Source organism: Zingiber officinale, chromosome 1A (assembly GCF_018446385.1).
Source record: "Zingiber officinale cultivar Zhangliang chromosome 1A, Zo_v1.1, whole genome shotgun sequence".
In the NCBI taxonomy this organism is placed as follows: Eukaryota; Viridiplantae; Streptophyta; class Magnoliopsida; order Zingiberales; family Zingiberaceae; genus Zingiber; species Zingiber officinale.
The window spans coordinates 135,710,238-135,730,845 of NC_055987.1; the positions used below are offsets into that span (position 1 = coordinate 135,710,238).

The 20,608-nt window shown below is 44.1% G+C and overlaps 1 protein-coding gene across 1 annotated transcript; it reads right to left on the reverse strand.

The window, feature by feature from the left end:
- Window positions 1-547: 547 nt before the first annotated feature.
- LOC122034550 (phosphoglycerate kinase, chloroplastic-like) lies at window positions 548-15,508 on the reverse strand. The gene is made up of 6 exons (XM_042593848.1): window positions 14,899-15,508; window positions 2,389-2,466; window positions 2,034-2,294; window positions 1,530-1,847; window positions 1,195-1,353; window positions 548-1,059 (listed from the first exon to the last, which is right to left on the reverse strand). Exons 1-6 carry the CDS (start codon window positions 15,310-15,312, stop codon window positions 850-852), a joined length of 1,440 nt encoding a protein of 479 aa, XP_042449782.1. The 5' UTR covers window positions 15,313-15,508; the 3' UTR covers window positions 548-849.
- Window positions 15,509-20,608: the final 5,100 nt, after the last annotated feature.

Below are 20,608 nucleotides of genomic sequence, written 5' to 3' on the forward strand. Positions count from 1 at the left end.
GTGAATATTTATTAATAAAATTATTTTTAATATTTTAAATAAATAATAAAAATAAATAAATAAATTTAAATTATCAAGTTCAATAATCAATTAAATAACTAAAAATTTTAAACAATCAAACAAGCTTGAATTGAGAACTTGATAACATCTAAACGAATTAAACTCGAATCAAACTTGAATTGAAAGCTCGATAATAATTAAACGAATCAAATTTCGAACAAACTCAAGCTCATAAAAAATAAATCAAGTCAAATTTGAACACTCATTTCAAAAGCTTTGTTCATTTTAAACTTGACTCGGCTCGACTTGATTATTTTATCAAACAAAAGTGAACATCCCAAAACTCGACTCGACTTATTTACCGCCCTAAATAGAACGGTTATTCTTATACATGGCATTGATTTAAAGTAATAATAATATTGCTCGGAATAAACTTTCCTGAGAACGATATAAGAAATAAGAACAAACGAAAAAAAAAAGATTGGAGACAATTGATTTTCAGATAAACAACGAAAAACACCACACTAGCTCAGTTCTTGCACGCACGGATTAAAGAGCAATTATTATTATCACAATCAGGTACAAAGAGAATCTGACTTGAAAATAAACAGGTTGTTTCACCAACACTGTTTAAAAGGCAACTTGTGACAATTTAAAAGGAATAATCCACTTATAACTAGCAAAAAAACTCTACAGCAGGAAACTCTTCCGAGTCTTGAGGGGTTCTCTAGGGAGGGACGAAACAAGAGAAAGGAGCCATCACAATGATATAGCTCTTAAATGGAATTTAGGCCATCGTTTCTGACATGTAAATCAGATTCCGAAAGAAATCTTAACCTGCCATCAAGTTCATGCAGGTACAGCAATTGCTTCATCCAATGCAACAACTCCTGGAAGCTCTTTTCCTTCCAACAGCTCCAAGCTAGCCCCACCACCGGTTGATATGTGGCTCATTACATCAGCTACTCCAACTTTCTCTACCGCCGCAACAGAATCTCCACCTCCAATGATTGTCGTCACGCCTTTTCCACTGAGCTCCGCTAACTTCCTTGCAATGGCCTGCCAAGTCAAACAGATCAAAACATTGCTTTCTGGTGCCAATGTTTCACACACAAAATCCAATGAACTTAGTTATGATTAAGAATCTCAAATGGTACATCCGAAGAATATTTTGGAATAAGAAATTATCCTAACCTCAGTTCCAAAAGCAAACTTGTCAAACTCAAACACTCCCATTGGACCATTCCAAATAACCGTCTTGGTTGTATCCAGTGCATCACTAAATGTCTTAACTGTATCTGGGCCAATATCCAGTCCCATCCAACCATCAGGAATTCCAGATGCTGGCACAACCTGAAAAAAAAGAAAGAAAGAGATGTTCTACATCACCAATTTGTTCTCGGCATTGATAAAATACACAGAATTATGTTATTCCATTTACATAAATTATGAATTCATACAATGATAAAGAAGATGAGATGCGTGACCCATAATAGTTTTCCCAAGCAACTAGTACGAGATTAGCAAACCTTGCTGTCTGCATCGGGTGCAAACTTATCAGCCACAACAACATCAGTTGGCAACAAAAGAGAGACACCTTTGGCTTTGGCTTTTGCAATAAGAGTTTTTGCAAGCTCAAGTTTGTCATCCTCTACCAAAGAAGAACCCACTGAGAAGCCTTGTGCTTTGTAAAATGTGAATATCATTCCTCCACCCAAAAGAAGAATATCACATTTCTCTAACAGTGATTCAATTACTCCAATCTTAGATGACACTTTTGAACCACCTACAATTGCTGCAAAAGGTCTGTTGGGGCTTGAAACAGCGCCTACAAGATAATCAAGTTCCTGCAGATATATGGAATGAACCTGAAGTGTGAGCAATGTGTACAAAAACTAGGAAGTAAAATAAACAAGTATTTCAAACAGCATATATTACCAATGTACAGTTCAAACGTGTTGCAATAGTATTTTGAAAACCTCAAATATACAGATGCATAATGACATATAGTTGTTTTCAATGTTAAGACCCACCTTTTGCAGTAGAAAACCAGAGACAGAGGGCTTCAAGAACTTGGTGACCCCCTCCGTTGATGCATGTGCTCTATGTGCTGTTCCAAATGCATCATTTACATATAGATCTGCTAGTGCTGCCAGCTTCTTGGCGAATTCAGGTTCATTTTTCTCTTCTTCTTTGTAGAATCTTACATTTTCAAGAAGTAGAACACCACCTTCAGGAAGTGCATTGACCAATTTCTCAACTTCTGGACCAATGCAATCATCAGCTTTCTCAACCTATTCATGCAAAGAAAGCATACCGTGAGACAACAAATGTCCACTTGCAGAACCGTGTGCTTGCTATATACCATGAGTTAGAACTCGATCAAACCTTGATTCCAAGAAGTTCAGAAAGCCTAGGTACTATTGGGGCCAAGCTAAATTTTGGCGTGACACCCTTTGGACGTCCCTGATTATTCAAATACATAATATATAAGTACAACGGTAATGACTCTAGAGTCTACACAACAAAATGGTAGCAATGAGAGAGTATAAGCATTATCAACTACAGCATAAAACAAAGAAGAATACAACTTTTCTGTAACACAAAAGAACAATAATAACTAGACACAATGACATTACGATAATCCTTGCTGAGGCCACTTGAAATTGCAGTTCATTGTGGTATTTCAATGGCTCAACCAAAATGTTTTGAAGTAGTAAAAAAGAGAAGTAAAGAGTTTTGTAATTCAGTCTTCCAGTACCATAAGATTACACAGGTGGAAAACATCCTGGCTGCTGTGAGATCATAAACTCTACAGTTATATCTAACTCTGGATTGCCACTTTTGTCTGAAAATGGTTAGAATAAGAAAGATGAGGAATTAACCAAAACTCTCAACTTTGAACTTTCAAGGCATTGTTTTACACGGAAAAAAAAATGTAACTTGCTGATCCAGCATGGAATAAATGACCTTTAAAATTGATTTAACAGCTTATTGGGAAATCAATTCCTATTGAAAAGAATATTACAGTGCAGCATAGATCAAAAAATTATTCCGGTAATTCTAACTCAAACTCTTACGTTTGAATTTAAATAAAAAAAAAATCAGAATTGGAATTCCTTCTCTTAGTTCTTCCGTCTGGAATCATTGATTAGGGATATACTTGCTACTATATTGTAAATTCTTTAGTCTCAAGAATTCTTGAGAACTCTCTAATGTAAATGTATAGTGATCCTGTCCGAAAGTAGGGAAGATGGCACACTGGGCAGATAATTCTGATGTTGACTAGGCGAAGACTCCAAGCTGAAAAAAGTGATTCTACATGGTCTTGCGTGTCAAAAGGAACATCAGTAATCGGGCCAAGCAGGGATCCCAGCGCAGATACTCCGATGCTCAAGTAAGTGATCTCACTAAAGGCAATGAACAGTAGAACGAATAGTGGTTATGGGTGTGTAGCATCGCGTACGCATAGCCTACCTGCGTCTATAGATGAAGACCCTCTTTATAGTATTACTGTTTGTCTGTGCACGAGTCTCAAGACATTTCCAAAAAAGGGCAAACCATAAAGATGCTCTGACACCTTTTCTAAAATGGACTCGCAATCCCTGCGTTTGGCAGGGTGAAAGCTTCTAGTATAAGCTTGTATAGGGAATATTCTCTGTCATCAGTAGAACAAAATGCCAAAAAATGAATGTGAGACCGTTAGGTCGAGGGGCCTTAATATATATAGCTGGCAAATCGACTGAGTCCCTTTTGTAATCTGATCGGATGTCGTTTACAATCGCATCCAAGTCGGATTTGAGGAATGTTGTCGAGGAGTATGGCAATTTCACCCAAACCCGATGGAGGATCCAACATCTGACCCGAATGGAGGAGGGTATGGAGGGACTATCAATACCCGAAACCCGACCCGAATACCCGATTAAATAATATATATACATATATTAAAAAAAAATTCTTTTTCCAAAATCAACTTACTATTTTTGTTGATATTAGGAGGAGACTATATAGATGTTTAATCTATTTTTTTAATTATATATATATTTTTTAATAGGTTGTTAATTTTAATATATTTTTGTTGAATGATAATAGTTGGATAGAAAGAAGAAAAATTATAATTATAGAAGATATCCGATCATTTAATGTGTATGGGTATACCCATCGAAGATCCTATACCCGATGGGTATGGGGACGGAGGATATAGAATCCGACCCGAACCCGACCCATTGTCATCCCTATCGAGGACTCACGCTTCACTGGACCTCTCCGTTTGGCCCCAGAGTTCGGTTGGACAAAGTGTCCAATTTGTTTAGTCGGACCATAGGTCTGATTGGCTAGATTACTCGACCGAAATAGTTAACCGTGCTATCCCCGAGTGATGCAAAAGACCTAACTCTGGATGGTACTGACTCGGGTAAGAGTTTCATCCGTACTGAGGGACTCAGGATCCGACCGGCTCAAGAATCCGGTCGAATAACCTTTCGGCCGAGATGATCGACTGGGCTAGCCTCGAGTATTGCCCCCTTTTTAACTTTAACTGTCATGTCAGTTGGCCTCCTAGACTTTGACTCGGCTCAGAGGCCCCACCACATTCGCCGTATCATAAGCCTCCTCTTCAAATCTAGTCGAAGGAGGATGCAGGTCTGACTGACTAGACACCTATGTTGTTTGTGTCCCTTGTCCTTCAATCGGGCGTTCACTCTTTGTTATGCCGCTCGGCTCAAGCTGATGTTATACTTAGTTGTTGGTGCTTTTGGCCCCTGGCTACTCGACCGAATGCTCATTCTTTGTACCGTCGCTCGACTTGAGCTGACGCTACTCTAACACCTAGGAAACAAGGCAACGTCACATTACTTACTAATGAATGTTCGGTATGATGAGCACGTTTTTTTTATCATAAGCTTGCTTATTATCTTACATCCCTCATAAATACAACCCGTGTCTTGTTGCCCGGTGTAGCATGCTTGCGATAAAGAATATCCGATGTGACAGGTGATTGTTGAGATTCGATGTGACTGCTGGCGGTTCAAATTTAACAGTCTAAATTAAACCTCTCTCCTCCATCTCCTTAATCGAACAATTGTGAACAACCGTCACTAGGGATTTTAAGGTTCATCTGTCGTCGGCAATTCTACAAGCTCTTTGTTTTCATCATAAGTTTGTTTTCTTCCGTCCCTTGTTCAACTTTCTTCCTCTTCCATGGCTTCCACTCCCCCCATCGCTGTCCACGGGCTCTGGTACACCTCCACCGCCTCCGACTTCAATGGCGGGGAGGTGGACCAGAAACGTCTCACCTATCATATTCGTCATCCCATCTGGCCACAACCGCCCCAATCTTCCTCCGGCCGGCTATCTTACTTTCTTCAAGGACCAGTTCTTTGTCGGCCTTCGTTTTCCCTTGCACCTTTTTTTCTCAGAAGTTTGTTCTTATGCCATTTCCCCTTACAACAATTAGCGGAGCAACTAATAAGAGCCAAGCAGTCTCTTACAGTAGAGAAGGATAAGGGTCACGACCATGAGATCGAGATTGAGAGGCTCAAGAAGCAATTGAACACTTCTGATGCCTTCTCCGCTCGGAGAACACTCGAAAAATCAGGGCTATAGAAGACCTCGATCTGAAGAACAAGGAAGCTCAAGCTCTTGCCTAGAAACTTGAAAAAGCAAAGGCTGCGCTTATCTCAGAGCAAGCCAGCCGATAAACCGAACAAATTGTCAAGGACCTTCAGCTTGAAGAAAAGCAACATACACTCACCTCCAAGGGCGCCAAGCTGGAGGCCCTAAAGGCCAAGTTAGAAGCTTCAAAGGCAGAGATGACAAACTACAAGACGGGTGAGCCCGAGTGGTTAGAAACTTTCAGAGTAGAATATCTTCGCTCCTAAGCTTTTAATTAAATGCTCACCGATCGGACTACTAAGATGTTCGGCTATGAAGCGGAAGGGCCATCAAATAGCTAAGGGAGGGTGGCAATCTGACGGTCGACTTCCCTAGCAACTTTATATGTCGCCACAAGATTTTAGATAACATCCCAGCAGACACCTTTCTTGATTTTGCTTGACATATTAGAAACTCCTCCTTGGAAGTTTTCTGGATATGTATAAGACTTAAGAACTTATGCTTCTTCAATTTATGTTCCTTGCTTTTATGTCTTACTTGGTCGTAAGAGCAAACTCGCATATAACTTGGCAAAAATGGCTCGAGAGTCTGAGACTTGGTTGTGAGAGCAAGTTCATTTATAACTCGGTAGATCGGCTCGAGAGTTCGGGACTTAGTTGTGTGACTAAGCTCACTTATAACTCGACAAAACGGCTCGAGAATCTGAGACTTGGTCCTGAAAGCAAGCTCACTTATAACTCGGTTGATCGGCTCGAGACTCTGGGACTTGGTCGTGAAAGCATGCTCATTTATAACTCGGTCGATCAACTCGAGAGTCTAGACTTGGTTGTGAAAGGAAACTCATTTATAACTTGACCGAAAGGCTCGACAGTCTAGAACTTGGTCGTGAGAGCAAGATCACTTATAACTCAGTCGAATGGCACAAGAGTCTGAGATTTGGCCGTAAGAGCATGCTCACTTATAACTCGGTCGATCGGCTCGAGAGTCTAGTACTTGGTCGTGAGAGCAATCTCACTTATAACTTGGTCGAACGACTTAAGAGTTTGGGACTTGGCCTTGAGAGCATGCTCACTTATAACTCGGTCGAACGACTCGAGAGTCTAGACTTGGTCGTGAGAGAAAGCTCACTTATAACTCGGCAGAACGGCTCGAGAGTCTAGGACTTGGTCGTGAGAACAAGCTCACTTATAACTCCGTCAAACAACTCGAGAGTCTAAGACTTAATCGTGAGGGCAAACTCACTTATAACTCCGTCGAACGGCTCGAGAGTCTAGGACTTGGTCGTGAGAGCAAGCTCAGTTCTAACTCGGTCGATCGACTCAAGAGTCTGGGACTTGGTTGTGAGAACAAGCTCACTTATAACTTAGCCGATCAGCTCAGATTTGGCCATGAGAGCATGCTAACTTATAACTCGGTCGATCGATTCGAGTGTCTGGGACTTGATCGTGAGAGCAAGTTCACTTATAACTTGGCCAAACGACTCGAAAGTCTGGGATTTGGTCATGAGAGCAAGTTCACTTATAAATCAGCCAAATGACTCGAGAGTATGTGACTTGGTAATAGAGCATGCTTACTTATAACTCAACCGATTGACTCGAGAGTTTAGTATTTGGTTATGAAAGCAAGCTCACTTATAACTCGGTCGAACGACTCGAGAGTTTGGAACTTGGTCGTGAGAGCAAGCTCACTTATAACTCGGCTGATCAGCTCGAGAGTCAGACTTGGTCGTGAGAGCAAGCTCACTTATAACTCGACCGAATGACTCAAGAGTCTGAGACTTGATCGTGAGAACAACTCACTTATAACTCGTTCAAACGGCTCGAGAGCTAGGGACTTGGTCATAAGTGCATGCTCACTTATAACTCGGTCGATCGATTCGAGAGTCTCGAACTTGGTCATGAGAGCAAGCTCACTTATAACTCGGCCGAACGGCTCGAGAATCTGGGATTTGATCGTGAGAGCAAGCTTACTTATAACTCAGTTGATTAGCTCCAGAGTTTGGGGACTTGGTCGTGAAAGCAAGTTCACTTATAACTCTTCTAAACGACTCGAGAGTCTAGGACTTGGTCGTCAGAGCAAACTCACTTATAATTCGGTTGAACAGCTCAAAAGTCTAGGACTTGATCGTGAAAGCATGCTCACTTATAACTCGACTGATCGGCTCGAGAGTCTGGGACTTGATTGTGAGAGCAAACTCACTTATAACTCAGTCGATCGGCTCAAGAGTCTGAGACTTGGTAATGAGAGCAAGATCACTTATAACTCGGCCGAATAGCTCGAGAGTCTGGGACATAGTCGTGAGATTCAGTCGAACGGCTCGAGAGTCTAGGACTTGATCATGAGAGCATGCTCACTTATAACTCAGCCGATCCACTTGAGAGTCTGGGACTTGGTCATGAGAACAAGGTCACTTATAACTTGACCGAATGACTCGAGAGTCTGGGATTTGGTCGTGAGAGCAAGATCACTTATAATTCAGTCAATCGACTCGAGAGTCTGAGACTTAGTCGTGAGAGCAAGCTCACTTATAACTTAGACCGAATAATTCGAGAATCTAAGACTAGGTTGCGAGAGTAGGCTCACTTATAACTCGGTCAAACGGCTCGAGAGTTTGGGATGTGATCGTGAGAGAAACTCACTTATAACTCGATTATTTGGCTCGAGAGTCTAGGACTTGGTTGTGAGAGCAAACTCATTTATAACTTGGTCGAACGGCTTGAGAGTTTGGGATTTGGTCGTGAGAGCAAGCTCACTTATAACTCGGCCAAACGACTCGAGAGTCTCGGACTTAGGCCTCTTGACTTGAATATGCCTGTATTCATAAAGTATAAACTTTCAACAAGATACACCAATTTGTTACAAATATACCCTCAAGCCCAATAGGGCTGTAGATGATTCGCACTCTATAGGCGATTCAAGTTTTTCCCTTCCATATTTAGGAGATAATAAGAGTCCGAGGTGAACTTCTACACCACTCTATATGGTTCGCCTCATTATGGCTCTAATTTACTAACATCGCTGACCGACTTGATCCACTTCCAGACCAAATCAACACCTGAAAAAAATCTAGGGATGACTCTTCGATTGTAGTTTTGTTTCATTCAGTGTCGATACGATATCAGCCGAGCGACTACTTTATCTCTGATTTCATCTATAAGATCGAGCTTCATAAGACGCCGACCGAAATTATCCTCATCGTACAATTGTCTCCGATCGGACTTTATGCCAACTTCCACCGGTACAACCACTTCTCCACCGTACACAAGATAAAAAGGGATTATACCTGTGGCCTCTTGGGGCATAGTGCAATAAGCTCACAACACACTGGGTAACTCATCGACCCAACTCCCTCCAAGATGATCGAGTCTGGTATTGAGTCCTCTGATGATTTCCTTGTTGGTGATTTCCACCTGATCGTTTCTTTGAGGATAAAACACGGAAGAAAAAGCTTGCAGAATGTTATAACTTGAGCATCATTCCTGAATCTTCTATCCTTGAAACTGCCTTTCATTATCCGAAACAAGCTTATAAGAAATACCGAACCAACACACGATATTTTTTTATAGGAACTTGATGATCATCCATTCGGTTATCATGGCCAGTGCCTTGACTTCCAACCATATGAAAAAAATAATTCATAGCTACTAGGAGGAATTTTCTCTGACCGACCGCCATTGGAAAGGACACTACAATATCCATACCCTATTGGTCGAACAAGCAGGAGACAACTGAGGTCTTCAATAGTTCCGTGGGTCAATGCAGAATGTTTTGGTGTTTTTGACATGATAGACAAGATGCTATTAGTCAAGCCGAGTTTGCCTACAGAGTGGGCTAGAAATACCCGACTAGTAGAATCTTCTTAGCGAGTAACCAACCGCCTGGATGACTTCCACATAAACTTTGATGCACATCTTGTAGAAGATACTGTATATCGTCTGATCTGACACACTTGAGCAGAGGACGAGAAAAAACCGTCTTGTATAAATGATCACCAATTAATGTGAACCGACCTGCCTTCTTTTTTATTATAGTTGCTTGCTCTCGATCAGCCGGTAAAATTCCTTATTAAAGAAACAAAATTATAAGTGCTCGTCAATTACTTTGTATCTCCATTTTAGCTTGTCTCATAATGTGAGCTATCAATAATGTTTGCTCGACCGACTTACCTAGAGTCCATGGACTTAGAGAGCTAGCCAACTTGGCTAACTCGTTCACACACTAATTCTCTGATAATGAGATTTTCTGTAACATCGAACGCTTCTACATATAATCATAACCGATCATTGTTTATTTCAAAATTGTTTGATAATTGTTGAGCTGCTAACTGGGAGTCCGAGTAGATCAGGACTTGGGAAGCACCCATATACTTTGTTGTCTGCAAACCAACTATTATTGCCTCATATTATGCTTCATTGTTTGTAGCTCGATACTTTAGCCGAACGGACAGTTACATTCTATCTTCGCATGGGGGTATCATAAGGATCCTGACTCCACTGCCCTGCCGACTGAACGATCCATCCACACAAATTCTCCAAGTTTTTTCTGGCACGGGGCTTTGTATTTCTATCACAAAATCAGCCAAGACTTGAGATTTGATGACCGCATGGGGTTGTTATGTATGTCGTATTCACTTAACTTTGTTGCCCACTTGATCAATCTTCTTGAAGCCTCTAGGTTGATGAGCACTCGACTCAAGGCGCTATTAGTCAATAAAATTATGGGATGAGAAAGAAAGTAAGAGCGTAACCTCCGAACGACTAAGACAAGCCTGTACGCCAACTTTTCGAGAGCAGTGTAATGACATTCAGTGTCTTTTAATAAATGACTTAAAAAATACACGGGTTGTTGCTACTTGCCGTCCTGACGCACCAACCTCGACGACATTTTCAGTGGCAGATATGTACACCTATAGTGGCTCGCCAACTATGGGTTTTCCGAGTACAGGTAAAACAGACAAATAATTTTTAAGCTCCTCCAGTACCGTATCACACTTGGCATCCCATTAGAATTTAGTGACTCGATGGAGTATTTTGAATAATGGTAGACTCCGATCGAATGACTTTGAGATGAATCGGGATAAAGCCGTAATTCGTCCAGTCAAGCGTTGTGCCTCCTTCAAATTGCATGGCGGGACCATGTCTTGGAGAGCTTTCACCTTACTCGGGTTAGCTTCAATTCCCCGCTTTGTCACGATGTAGCCAAGGAAGCACCCGCTCTTAGCCCCGAATAAGTATTATTGGAGTTCAACTTGAGTCCATACTTCCTCAGGACCTCTATGTCTGCGCATAGATCAGTAACTCGGAGGGACTTGATTAGTATATCATCCACGTATACCGCTATGTTTCTGCCGATCTACTTTCGAAACACCTTGTTCATAAGCCGTATATTGCTCTTATATTCTTTAATCCAAACGACATAACATTATAATAAGTTCCTCCAGCAGTGATGAAACTAACCTTCTCTTGGTCTTCTTTAGCCAGAGGAACTTGATGGTAGCCCTGATATACATCCAGCATGTATATCAACTCGTAATCAGCAATTGAGTCTACCACCTAGTCAATGCATGACAGAGGGTAGTAATCTTTTGGGAAAACCTTTTTTAGATCTTTGAAATCCACATAGACTCGTCATTTATTCCCAGGCTTAGACACCAGCACCATGTTTGCTAATCAGCTTGGGAATTGTACTTCACGGATATGCCCGGCTTCAAGTAACTTATCCACCTCCACTCGGATGATTTGGTTCTACTCGGCTCCAAAATCTCGCTTCCTCTGTTTAACCAGCCGAGCATTCGGGCGGATGTGAAGCACATGCTCCATTATTGTTGGCAAGATACCCGTGAGTTCCTGAGACGTCCAGGCAAAGACATCATTATTGCGCGTTAAACAATCGACCAGGTTAGCCTTATGCTCTTGGCTCAAATCGACTGCTACTTGAGTGATGACTTCCAGTCGGCTGGGATGAATTTGCACTTCCTCCTTATCTTCATAAACTAAAGTCGGGGGAGCTTCTTGAATGACGATAACTTCCACTCGTTGAATTTTCCGAGCGGAGCGAGCTTCGATTTTTACCACCTCCATGTAGCATTTGAACTCCTTTTACCTTGCCGACCGAATCATCAATTGGGAATTTGATCTTCTGGCAGAATGTGGAGACGACAACTTAGAACTCATTCAGCATCGATCGGCCCAAAATTACATTGTAAGCTAAAGGTGCGTCTACCACAATGAAGTTCGATCATCATATCCTCATTATGGGCTCCTCCTCTAGAGAGATAGCCAATCAGATTTGTTCGATCAGTAATACCTTGTTTCCAGTGAATCTATAGAGAGGCGTCGTCATCGGCTGGAGTTCACTTTTATCTATCTGCAACTGCTCAAACGCCTTCTTGAAGATGATATTGACAGAGCTTCCTATATAAGGTACGATGTATATTATAATTAGCTATAACAGCTTTAATAATCAAAGCGTTATCATGGGGTATCTCCACCCCCTCCAAGTTTTGGGGACCGAAACTAATCTCGGACCCCTATGCTTTCTCTCGACTACACCCTACTACATGAATCTCTAGTTGGTAGGCGTGAGACTTCTTGTCTCGATTAGAATCACCATCGGTCAGACAGTCTACTATCATACCAATGTCGCCCCGAACGACATTGCTATGATTTGCTTCTTCTCGAGTCAGCTGGCGAGGTTGTTCTGTAGAGGCCCAAGCTGGTGCTCGATTATTTCTTTGCTAGGGTTGCTGCTGGTTCCGATCGGTTCTCTCAGGGCTTCGCCTTGGGGGTCTATTCGGTTAGTAATGACGCTAACGGTAAGGGGAAGACGATCGTTAGCGAAACCCATGATTGGTCGCTTGCTACATTTCTTGATTATAATGATAGCAATATTTAGTGTTATGCATTCTCGACCGGTGGTAGGTACAAAACATCGAAGTCCATTGACGGGACTCGAGGAATCGTGTATGCTCAACCTCTACATGCTAGACTGCATTCTGCCTCTGCTCGTGGTGATGCAACGTGTGACCCTATCGGGACCCTTTAGGTGGCAGAGTGGGAAGAGGAGCTCTACACTCAGGAACGGAGGCAGGAGTGGAAGGGGAAACCTCCTTCTTCCAAGCGGATTAAGCTTCTTCTATGTTAATGTACTTAGTGGCCTGCTTGAGTAGATGGTCGTAGTCCCTTGGCGGCTTCTTAATGAGAGATCAGAAGAAGTCACCATCTGTGAGCCCTTGGGAGAAGGCGCTCACTAGAATCACCAGGGTGGCCGAAGGGACGTCCATGGCCACCTGATTGAATTTTTTGATGTAAGCCCTTATTTTCTCTCTGGGCCATTGTTTAAGGGAAAACAAGCTCAACATCGTCTTATGGTAGTGGCGGCTGTTAGCAAAATGATGTATGAATGCTTTGCGAAAATCCTTGAAGCAGCATATGGACTCGATCGGGTCGGGAGCCGGTTGAACCATCTATGTGTTGAGCCAGAGAGGGTGGTAAGGAACACTCGACACTTGACTCCGTCCGTGTACTGATAGAGGATAGCTGCATTTTCGAATTTAAGTAGGTGGTCCTCTAGACAATTGCTCCTCCATATTCTCCGATCGACATGGATCGGAAATGACTCGGCAATTTATCTTCCAAGATTTATGGGGGAAAACGGCATGCTCGCCCGCTCGGGAGAGCCATCGGCCATCGGAGCTTTACCTTTCCGGAGGTCGCGGATAGGTGCATTTTCAGAAAATGATCCTTAGGGCCTTTCCATTCGGCTCATATCATCAGGGGGCGTGCGGAACAACACCCGGTGATATGCGATCAGCGATAGGGGCACGGGCAGGAAGCTGGTCGGATGTGCTGGTGCTTGCAAGAAGACGACTGGGGGAGGAAGGATCGGTTGGAACCCGGTCGAGCCTTCTAGTCAGATCCTGCACTCGGCCTGAGGGTCGATCGCAAATATAGTTGGGTCGTTGGGAAGAGGATACCTGAATGTTGCTTATTATTGTTGCACCAATCTAGCCGCTCTACCGGCTATTAGCAGTTCCAAGTCTTCTTGCGACAAAGTTACTATAGTGAGTCGTCCAGTCTCATCCATTTTCGCTTTTCAGATGCTGGCAAAGATTCCCACAGACGACGCTAAATTTGATACTGTCCGAAAGAGGGGAAGATGGAGCACTGGGCAGATGACTCTATGTTAATCGGACGAAGACTCCTAGCTGAAAAAAGTGATTTCACGTGGTCCTACGTGTCAAAAGGAATGTCAGTAACCAGGTCAGGGAGGGATCCCGTCGCCGGCACTTCGACGCTCAAGTCAGTGATCTCGCTAAAAGCAATGAACAGTAGAACAAATAGTGACTATAAGTGTATAAAATTGCATAGGATGGTGTATGCATAGTGTACCTGTGTCTACATAGCCCCCCCCTTTATAGTGTTACTGTTTGTCTGTGTACGAATCTCAAGGTGTTTCCAAAAAATGGCAGACCATAAAGATGCTCTATCACCTTTTCCAAAATGGACCCGCAATCCCTACGTTTGGCAAGGTGGAAGCTTCCAATGTACAGCTTGTATATGGAATATTTTCTGTCGTCCGTGGTGCAAAATGTTAAAAAAAGGAATGTGAGGTCATTGGGTTGAGGGACCCTTAATATGCTTAGCTGGCAAACCAACTGAGTCCCTTCTGTAGTTCGATCGGTTGTCGTTTGCAAGCGCAACCAGATCGGATTTGAGGAATGTTGTTGGGGCCTCCCTCTTTGCTCAACCTCTCCGTTTGGCACTAGGGTTCGTTTACTCGGCCGAAATAGTTAACCGTGCTATCCAAGAGTGATAGAAAGGACCTGGCTCTGGATGGTATCGACTCGCATCAGAGTTTCATTAATACTGAGAAACTCAGGATCTGACCAGCCCCGGAGTGTTGACCCTTTTTTGACTTTATCCGCTATGTTAGCTAGCCTTTTGAACTTTGACCCGACTCAAGAGCTCCACCGTATTCGCTGTATCATATAGATTTCAAACCTTTTCTTGAAAACAAAGTCCTAATTTCCTTCTGTTTTTTTCCCCAAAAACGGGAATCTGCTACAGTACTAAAGAGAATTCAAAAACCATAAGCTTTGATGGTTCCGATCAAGTTGTCAAATAAATAAACAACAAATTTTGAGTTAAAAGTGCGAGCATTGCAGATCCACAAGCTAAAGGTATAACATTTCAGAACGTCCATGAATATGTAAACGGGTCAATCACCGTGCTATCTGATAGAAGCCCGAGTTGCAACTGAATTGGACCGAGAAAAGACGTTTACCAGATGGCTGGAGAGTATGACTTTGGCCCCTTTGCTGATCAAGTGCTGGATGGTCGGCACAGCCGCACGGATCCTAGTATCATCTGTAATGTTACGGTCCTCATCGAGGGGCACATTCAGATCCGCTCGGACGAACACCTTCTTCCCCTTGAGGTCAGCCACAGTGAGGTCACCAACGCTCTTCTTAGCCATCGACACCACTCCACGAATCCCTCTCCCGCTCTTCCCAGCCACCGCCAGGATCCTGTCGGCAACGTGAGCGGTCAGCAAACGATCACCCGCCGCGAAGGCGAAACCCATCCGTCGGAGCCCAGGTCGAAGACAGACCGCGGCGGAGGCAGACGCCGCCGCCACACGCCGTCGGGACGAGGAGGTTGGGAGGAGGGAGAGGGAGGCGGCGGCGGTGGAAGCCATAGATGGCGAGCGCTGGAGAAAAATGAAGAGAAGAAGCGAGGAGGCAGCGAGGAAGGGAGTGAGGGTTAAAAAGGGATTGGGTTTGTGGAGGAGAGCGTAAGGGTGTGGATTTGCTTATCGACGAGGAGAGGTGGAGAGAAAGGGTGGCTCGATCGATGAGATGGTTGATTTGGGCGGTTGGAAGACTTTTGGGGATGTTTGTGGGAAGAAAAAGGAGAGGCGGAGATGACGAAGGGGTGTAAATCTTATATCAATTGCCTACTATTGAATATATCTAAATCACAATAATAAATTCATAACTATTTTTAAGTTTTCAATTGCCTATCATTTCGAATATATCGGTCACGATAGTAAACTTTAAAATAAATTATGTTATGTTTTAATTTTATTTTGAATTTCATTTATCTATTTTATATTTTTTTTCAATAACAGTATTGATACGGTGCATAAAGGTAGGGCTAATAAGACTAGGCAGTGAGAAGTCAAGAGGACGTAACAGTCAAAGATAGTCCAAAGTCAAGAGGACGTGGCGGTTAAAAGTCAAAGGGGTGTGACAGTCAGCAGTTAGGAGAAAGAAAGAGTTAGACCGTCTCATGTCACCAACCGCATAATTCTTGGTCGGGTACAGATAAAGCAAGGCCCCAGATCTGAGACATAAAACGTAGCTGGAGTAGTGCCTGACCTGCCCCGGCTGGTCGGGCTTCCTCAGCTCGGGCCGCGTTGCCAGGTCTGGTACTTTCAGTAAGACAACTCCTGATTGGCTCTTCAGCGATCCAAGCGTGAAAGATGGGACCATCGCCACAGCTCGTCCCCTTCATCAAGAGTCAAGTCAAGTGGCACAAACGATTATCCCGAGTTGTCCGTAGCTAAACTAGGGCGGGACAGAAAACGCTAAGCGACAAACAATGTCAAGGAATCGTAACCTCCAATTAGAGAATAACTGTCAGGCGTCAGAGAATATACCAGTGGTTTGTTATCGCCTGCGAATGAAACCTTCCTTCCACCAATAGGAGGCCACCATGCACCCTCTCTCACCCGACAAGCCCTGACACCCGATATTCTCTGACAACATGCAAGCTCTGAAGGTACGCAACATCATATAAAAAGGGAGATTCTCTCCCTTAACCAGGTATGCGCACATTCACACTCATCTTCTACAGTTCTTTTTTCCTTCGTACACTGTTCTTCTGGAGAAAAAATACCTAACTTGAGCGTCGGAGGGCCTACGTCGGGGACTTTTTCCCTGGTTTCTGGTCTTTAACATTCTGTGTGCTTATCTGAGTGTGCATAGAGCCTGAGTACCGCTAGTTTTGTCACCACTGCCCCTGAGTTCCACGTGAGGGTCTATTATTTTTGTGCACATACGTTATGTGTGCCAAGGTCGCCTCTCCGTCAACACCAGCACCATCTTAACCAGTCTTCGTCTGACTTAGATTCCGGACATGATCAATTTGGCATCGTCTGTGGGGAACTCCTACACCTGTTCTGGAATGTGACGATGGAGGACACTGGCAATATCAATGTCACCATGATGGTCGGAGAGTATGAGTTATTCAAGGAAGCAAAGAGACGAGCGACTTCCGAAAGGCATACCACCGCTTCACAACCATACAAGATGCCCTCTGTTTCAAAAAACCAAACCCACGCTTCAGACAGGGGGTCTAAAAGAAAACAACCTGAGAATTTCTCTCAAGCTTTCTATTCCGACCCCTGCCCAGAGTATTACCACAAGAAAGAGTAACATTAGGCCTCCACGCCCGAGAGTTCCCCGCTCAGAGATTCGAAGAAGGGGAAAGCTAAGTCCTCCGGGAGGAGCCAAGGGAGATGCCCAAGGAGCAAGTGCCCTTCTCTCTAAGGGCACTTGAGGAGAAGCTACGGAAGGGGTACAAGCCCCCAGCTATTGGAGAATATAATAGTAGTAAGGATTCAGAGGATCATTGTACGATCGAAAAGCACTAGAGGGGGGGGGGCGAATATCACTCATGGCTAATTCGTTTGTTTAGAATAAAACACACAGCGGAAAATAAAACACACAACGCAAACACTAAAATTTTACTTGGTTCGAAACCTGTGATGACTCCTATTCCAAGGCTCGCACGTAAGAGTGTTTTCGATGGGCAATCACTAAGCAATCCGGAATACTACAAAATGATTACAGTTGTAGTACAAGGAACTTCTAAAAACAATACCGACAGCTCTGTCTGAGAAAATCTCCAGAGAAACATCATCGGAGCTTTCTGGTGTCGTGGAAGTGTTTTTTGAGCAGCTTAAAGAAGCAGAAGTTGTTCGTTGTGTTCTTTTTAAGCTCCTGGTCGAAGCTGCCTTTATAGATTATTCCGGGCCACCTGGAACCCCTCCGAGCGCCTGAACCACGTGGCTTGGCCACTCCACGCGCGCCACATCAGCTTAGCGATAACTTTTGGGTTCCGGGCACCTGGACCGACTTGGGCGCTCGGACTAGCTCGAGGCACCCGGACCAGCTCGGGGCACCCGGACCAGCTCGGGGCACCCGGACCAGCTCGGGGTGTCCGAACCAATTTTGGGTGCCCGAACCCCTTCCAAGCGCTCGGACCAGCTTTTTCCAACTTCTTTATTTTCTACAAATTAAAGTTAGTTTCGGCATAAAACAATATATATAAACTGAAATTTGACAGCATCTGACTATCCGGTTCTGACTTTGAGTTTCGACAAAACTCTAGGTTGAACCGACGCCTAATGTTTCCTCGCCGGGGAACGCGTCCTCACCTACTCCTCTCAAGAGAGTTTACCTGTTGCCAGATCTGTCTTTCAGACCGACTGAACTTTCTGCCTAGGGTTACCACCCCCTAAGACATAGGGTTACCACCCCCTAAGGTTTTTCTCAGCCTAGGGTTACCACCCCCTAGGACCTAGGGTTACCACCCTCTAGGACCTAGGGTTACCACCCCTTAGGGTTTTCCTTAGCTTAGGGTTACCACTCCCTAGGGTTTTCCTCAGCCTAGGGTTACCACCCTCTAGCACCAAGGGTTACCACCCCTAGAATTTTCCACCTGCCTAACTACAGTTAGGATTTTCCACCACCTAGAACCTAGGGTTACCACCCCCTAGGGTTTTCCACCTGCCTAGAATCCACTTGGACTTTTGCCTAAGATAACTTAGGGTGTTCCTGCAAGCTTAATGAACCTTGTAGATATCAAGACAACTTAACTTTGGACCCTTTGACATAATCAAAACACAGGTTCGATCGTCCGATGCTTCCCACACCAACAATCATCTCCAAAAAATTTGAAATGCTACATTGCTGCACCAATATAGCGACGTCATAAAGTGTTGAGTATTCTTAAACACTCTGTCTGGCTCGGCAAAAAAGTGGCTCAATGTATTGCTGAATGGATCCATCACCTGCTTTCAGGATTTCAAGAACTCTTTCTTGCGTCATTTCACCAGCAGCAGGAAATATCAGAAGATAGATCAGTATCTCTTCACCCTCAAGCAAGGGTTTGCAAAGCCCTTGAAAAGTTACATAAAATACTTCAACCAGGTAGCTCAGGATGTCCCGTCCGCTACCTCCGAGATCTTGATGAACGCCTTCACTCACGGCTTACTGGAAGGAGAGTTCTTCCAAGTCCTCATTCGAGAGCCTGTAAAGAACTTTGATGAGATGCTTGGAAAGCCAGCAAACTATATTAATGTAGAAGAAGCCCAAGCTGCTCGGAGGAAAGAAGACAAGACGCCTGCTCCTGCCAACGCTCCTGCCAACAAGTCAAAGAGAATGCCACCCCAACCTCTAGCTCGACCCTTTCCCCTCTCCAAGGATGCCCGACTAGGATTTCCACCTGGTCAAGAATCTAGGGCGGCACAAAGATTCGAAGCTGTTCAAGCCCCCAGACCTGGTTAGTAGGGGCCTCGTTATTGCACCTACCATAGGTCTCACACTCATTCCACAAGAGACTGTATCCAGTTCACTTGTAACTCTCGGCGGGCAACCGAACTGGCATGCCTCCACCCGAGATTGTGCCCAAGCTTCAAAAGCTGCTGACCAACCCACCTACTGTAGTAGGGCAATCAAGTAAAACCCTGTCCAAAAGCGGAGGCCAAAGAACTCAACAGCCAGGCCGGGGCAAGGAGCCAGTGGAATCCCCTATGGAAGAGAATAGGGGAAATATCGTCATCTGGGAGAACGACATGATCTATGAAGGGCCCACCAATGGGGACTCCACCAGAGCCCGAAAGTCCCATGAGCGCCGCTTGGAGATACATGCGGTGGGGTGCAGTCGGGAATAAGCTGTAGGGCCTGTAATCAGCTTCGGGACACAAGACCTGGAAGGGGTGGAGCTCCCTCATGACGACACCCTCATAATCAAAGTCGTCATCACCAATAGTTGCGTGGCTAGGGTTTTCGTTGATATTAGAAGCTTTGTTAATGTGCTGTTTAAGAATGCATTCGAGAACATGCAGATCGATGCAAGTAAGCTCCAACCTGTAGCTACTTCCTTGTACAGTTTCACTGGCAACAAGGTACGACCAATGGATTAAATTAAGCTAGCCATATCTTTGGATAGTGAACCATTGAAGAGGACACAGAGGAGCACCTTCATCGTAGTGGATTCTCCATCCTCCTACAACGTCATCCTAGGAAGACCCACACTGCACAAGTTCTGAGCGATAGTCTCTACTTTTCATCAGAAGATGAAATTCCCTGTGGGAGACTAGGTCGGGGAAGTTAAAGGTGAGCAACTGGCCTCCCACATGTGTTATGTCGACATAGTGAAAGTTGAGGCCCGTAAAGCTCAAAGAACCCGGGATGGAAGAATCCACGTCATCCAAGAGGAGCCTCTGCCTATAGTCAAGGAACTCATTCCCTGGGAGGAGGTCCAACTCTATCCTGATTGCTCGGAGAGTATCACTCATATATCAGGTGACCTGCCGATCAAAATCAAGATAGATCTGGTCAAATGTCTGACGCGCAATAGGGGCGTCTTCGCTTGGTCTCCCAAGGAGCTACCGAGAGTGAAACCTGAGGTAACTGAGCACAAGCTGCATCTCTTGCCTGACTCCTAGCTAGTCAAGCAGAATAAACGAAACTTCTCGGTCGAACAAAATAAGATCATCTTAGCTGAAGTGGATCAACTCTTGAAAACAGGACATGTTAGAGAAGTACAATTTCTGCTCTGGCTCTCTAACGTGGTCCTAGTATCTAAGCTTAATAATAAGTGGAGGGTTTGCATCGACTTTTGAAACCTCAACCGAGCTAGCCCTAAGGACGGCTATCCGTTACCAAGGATCGACCAGATGGTGGACTCAACCTTGGGCTGCG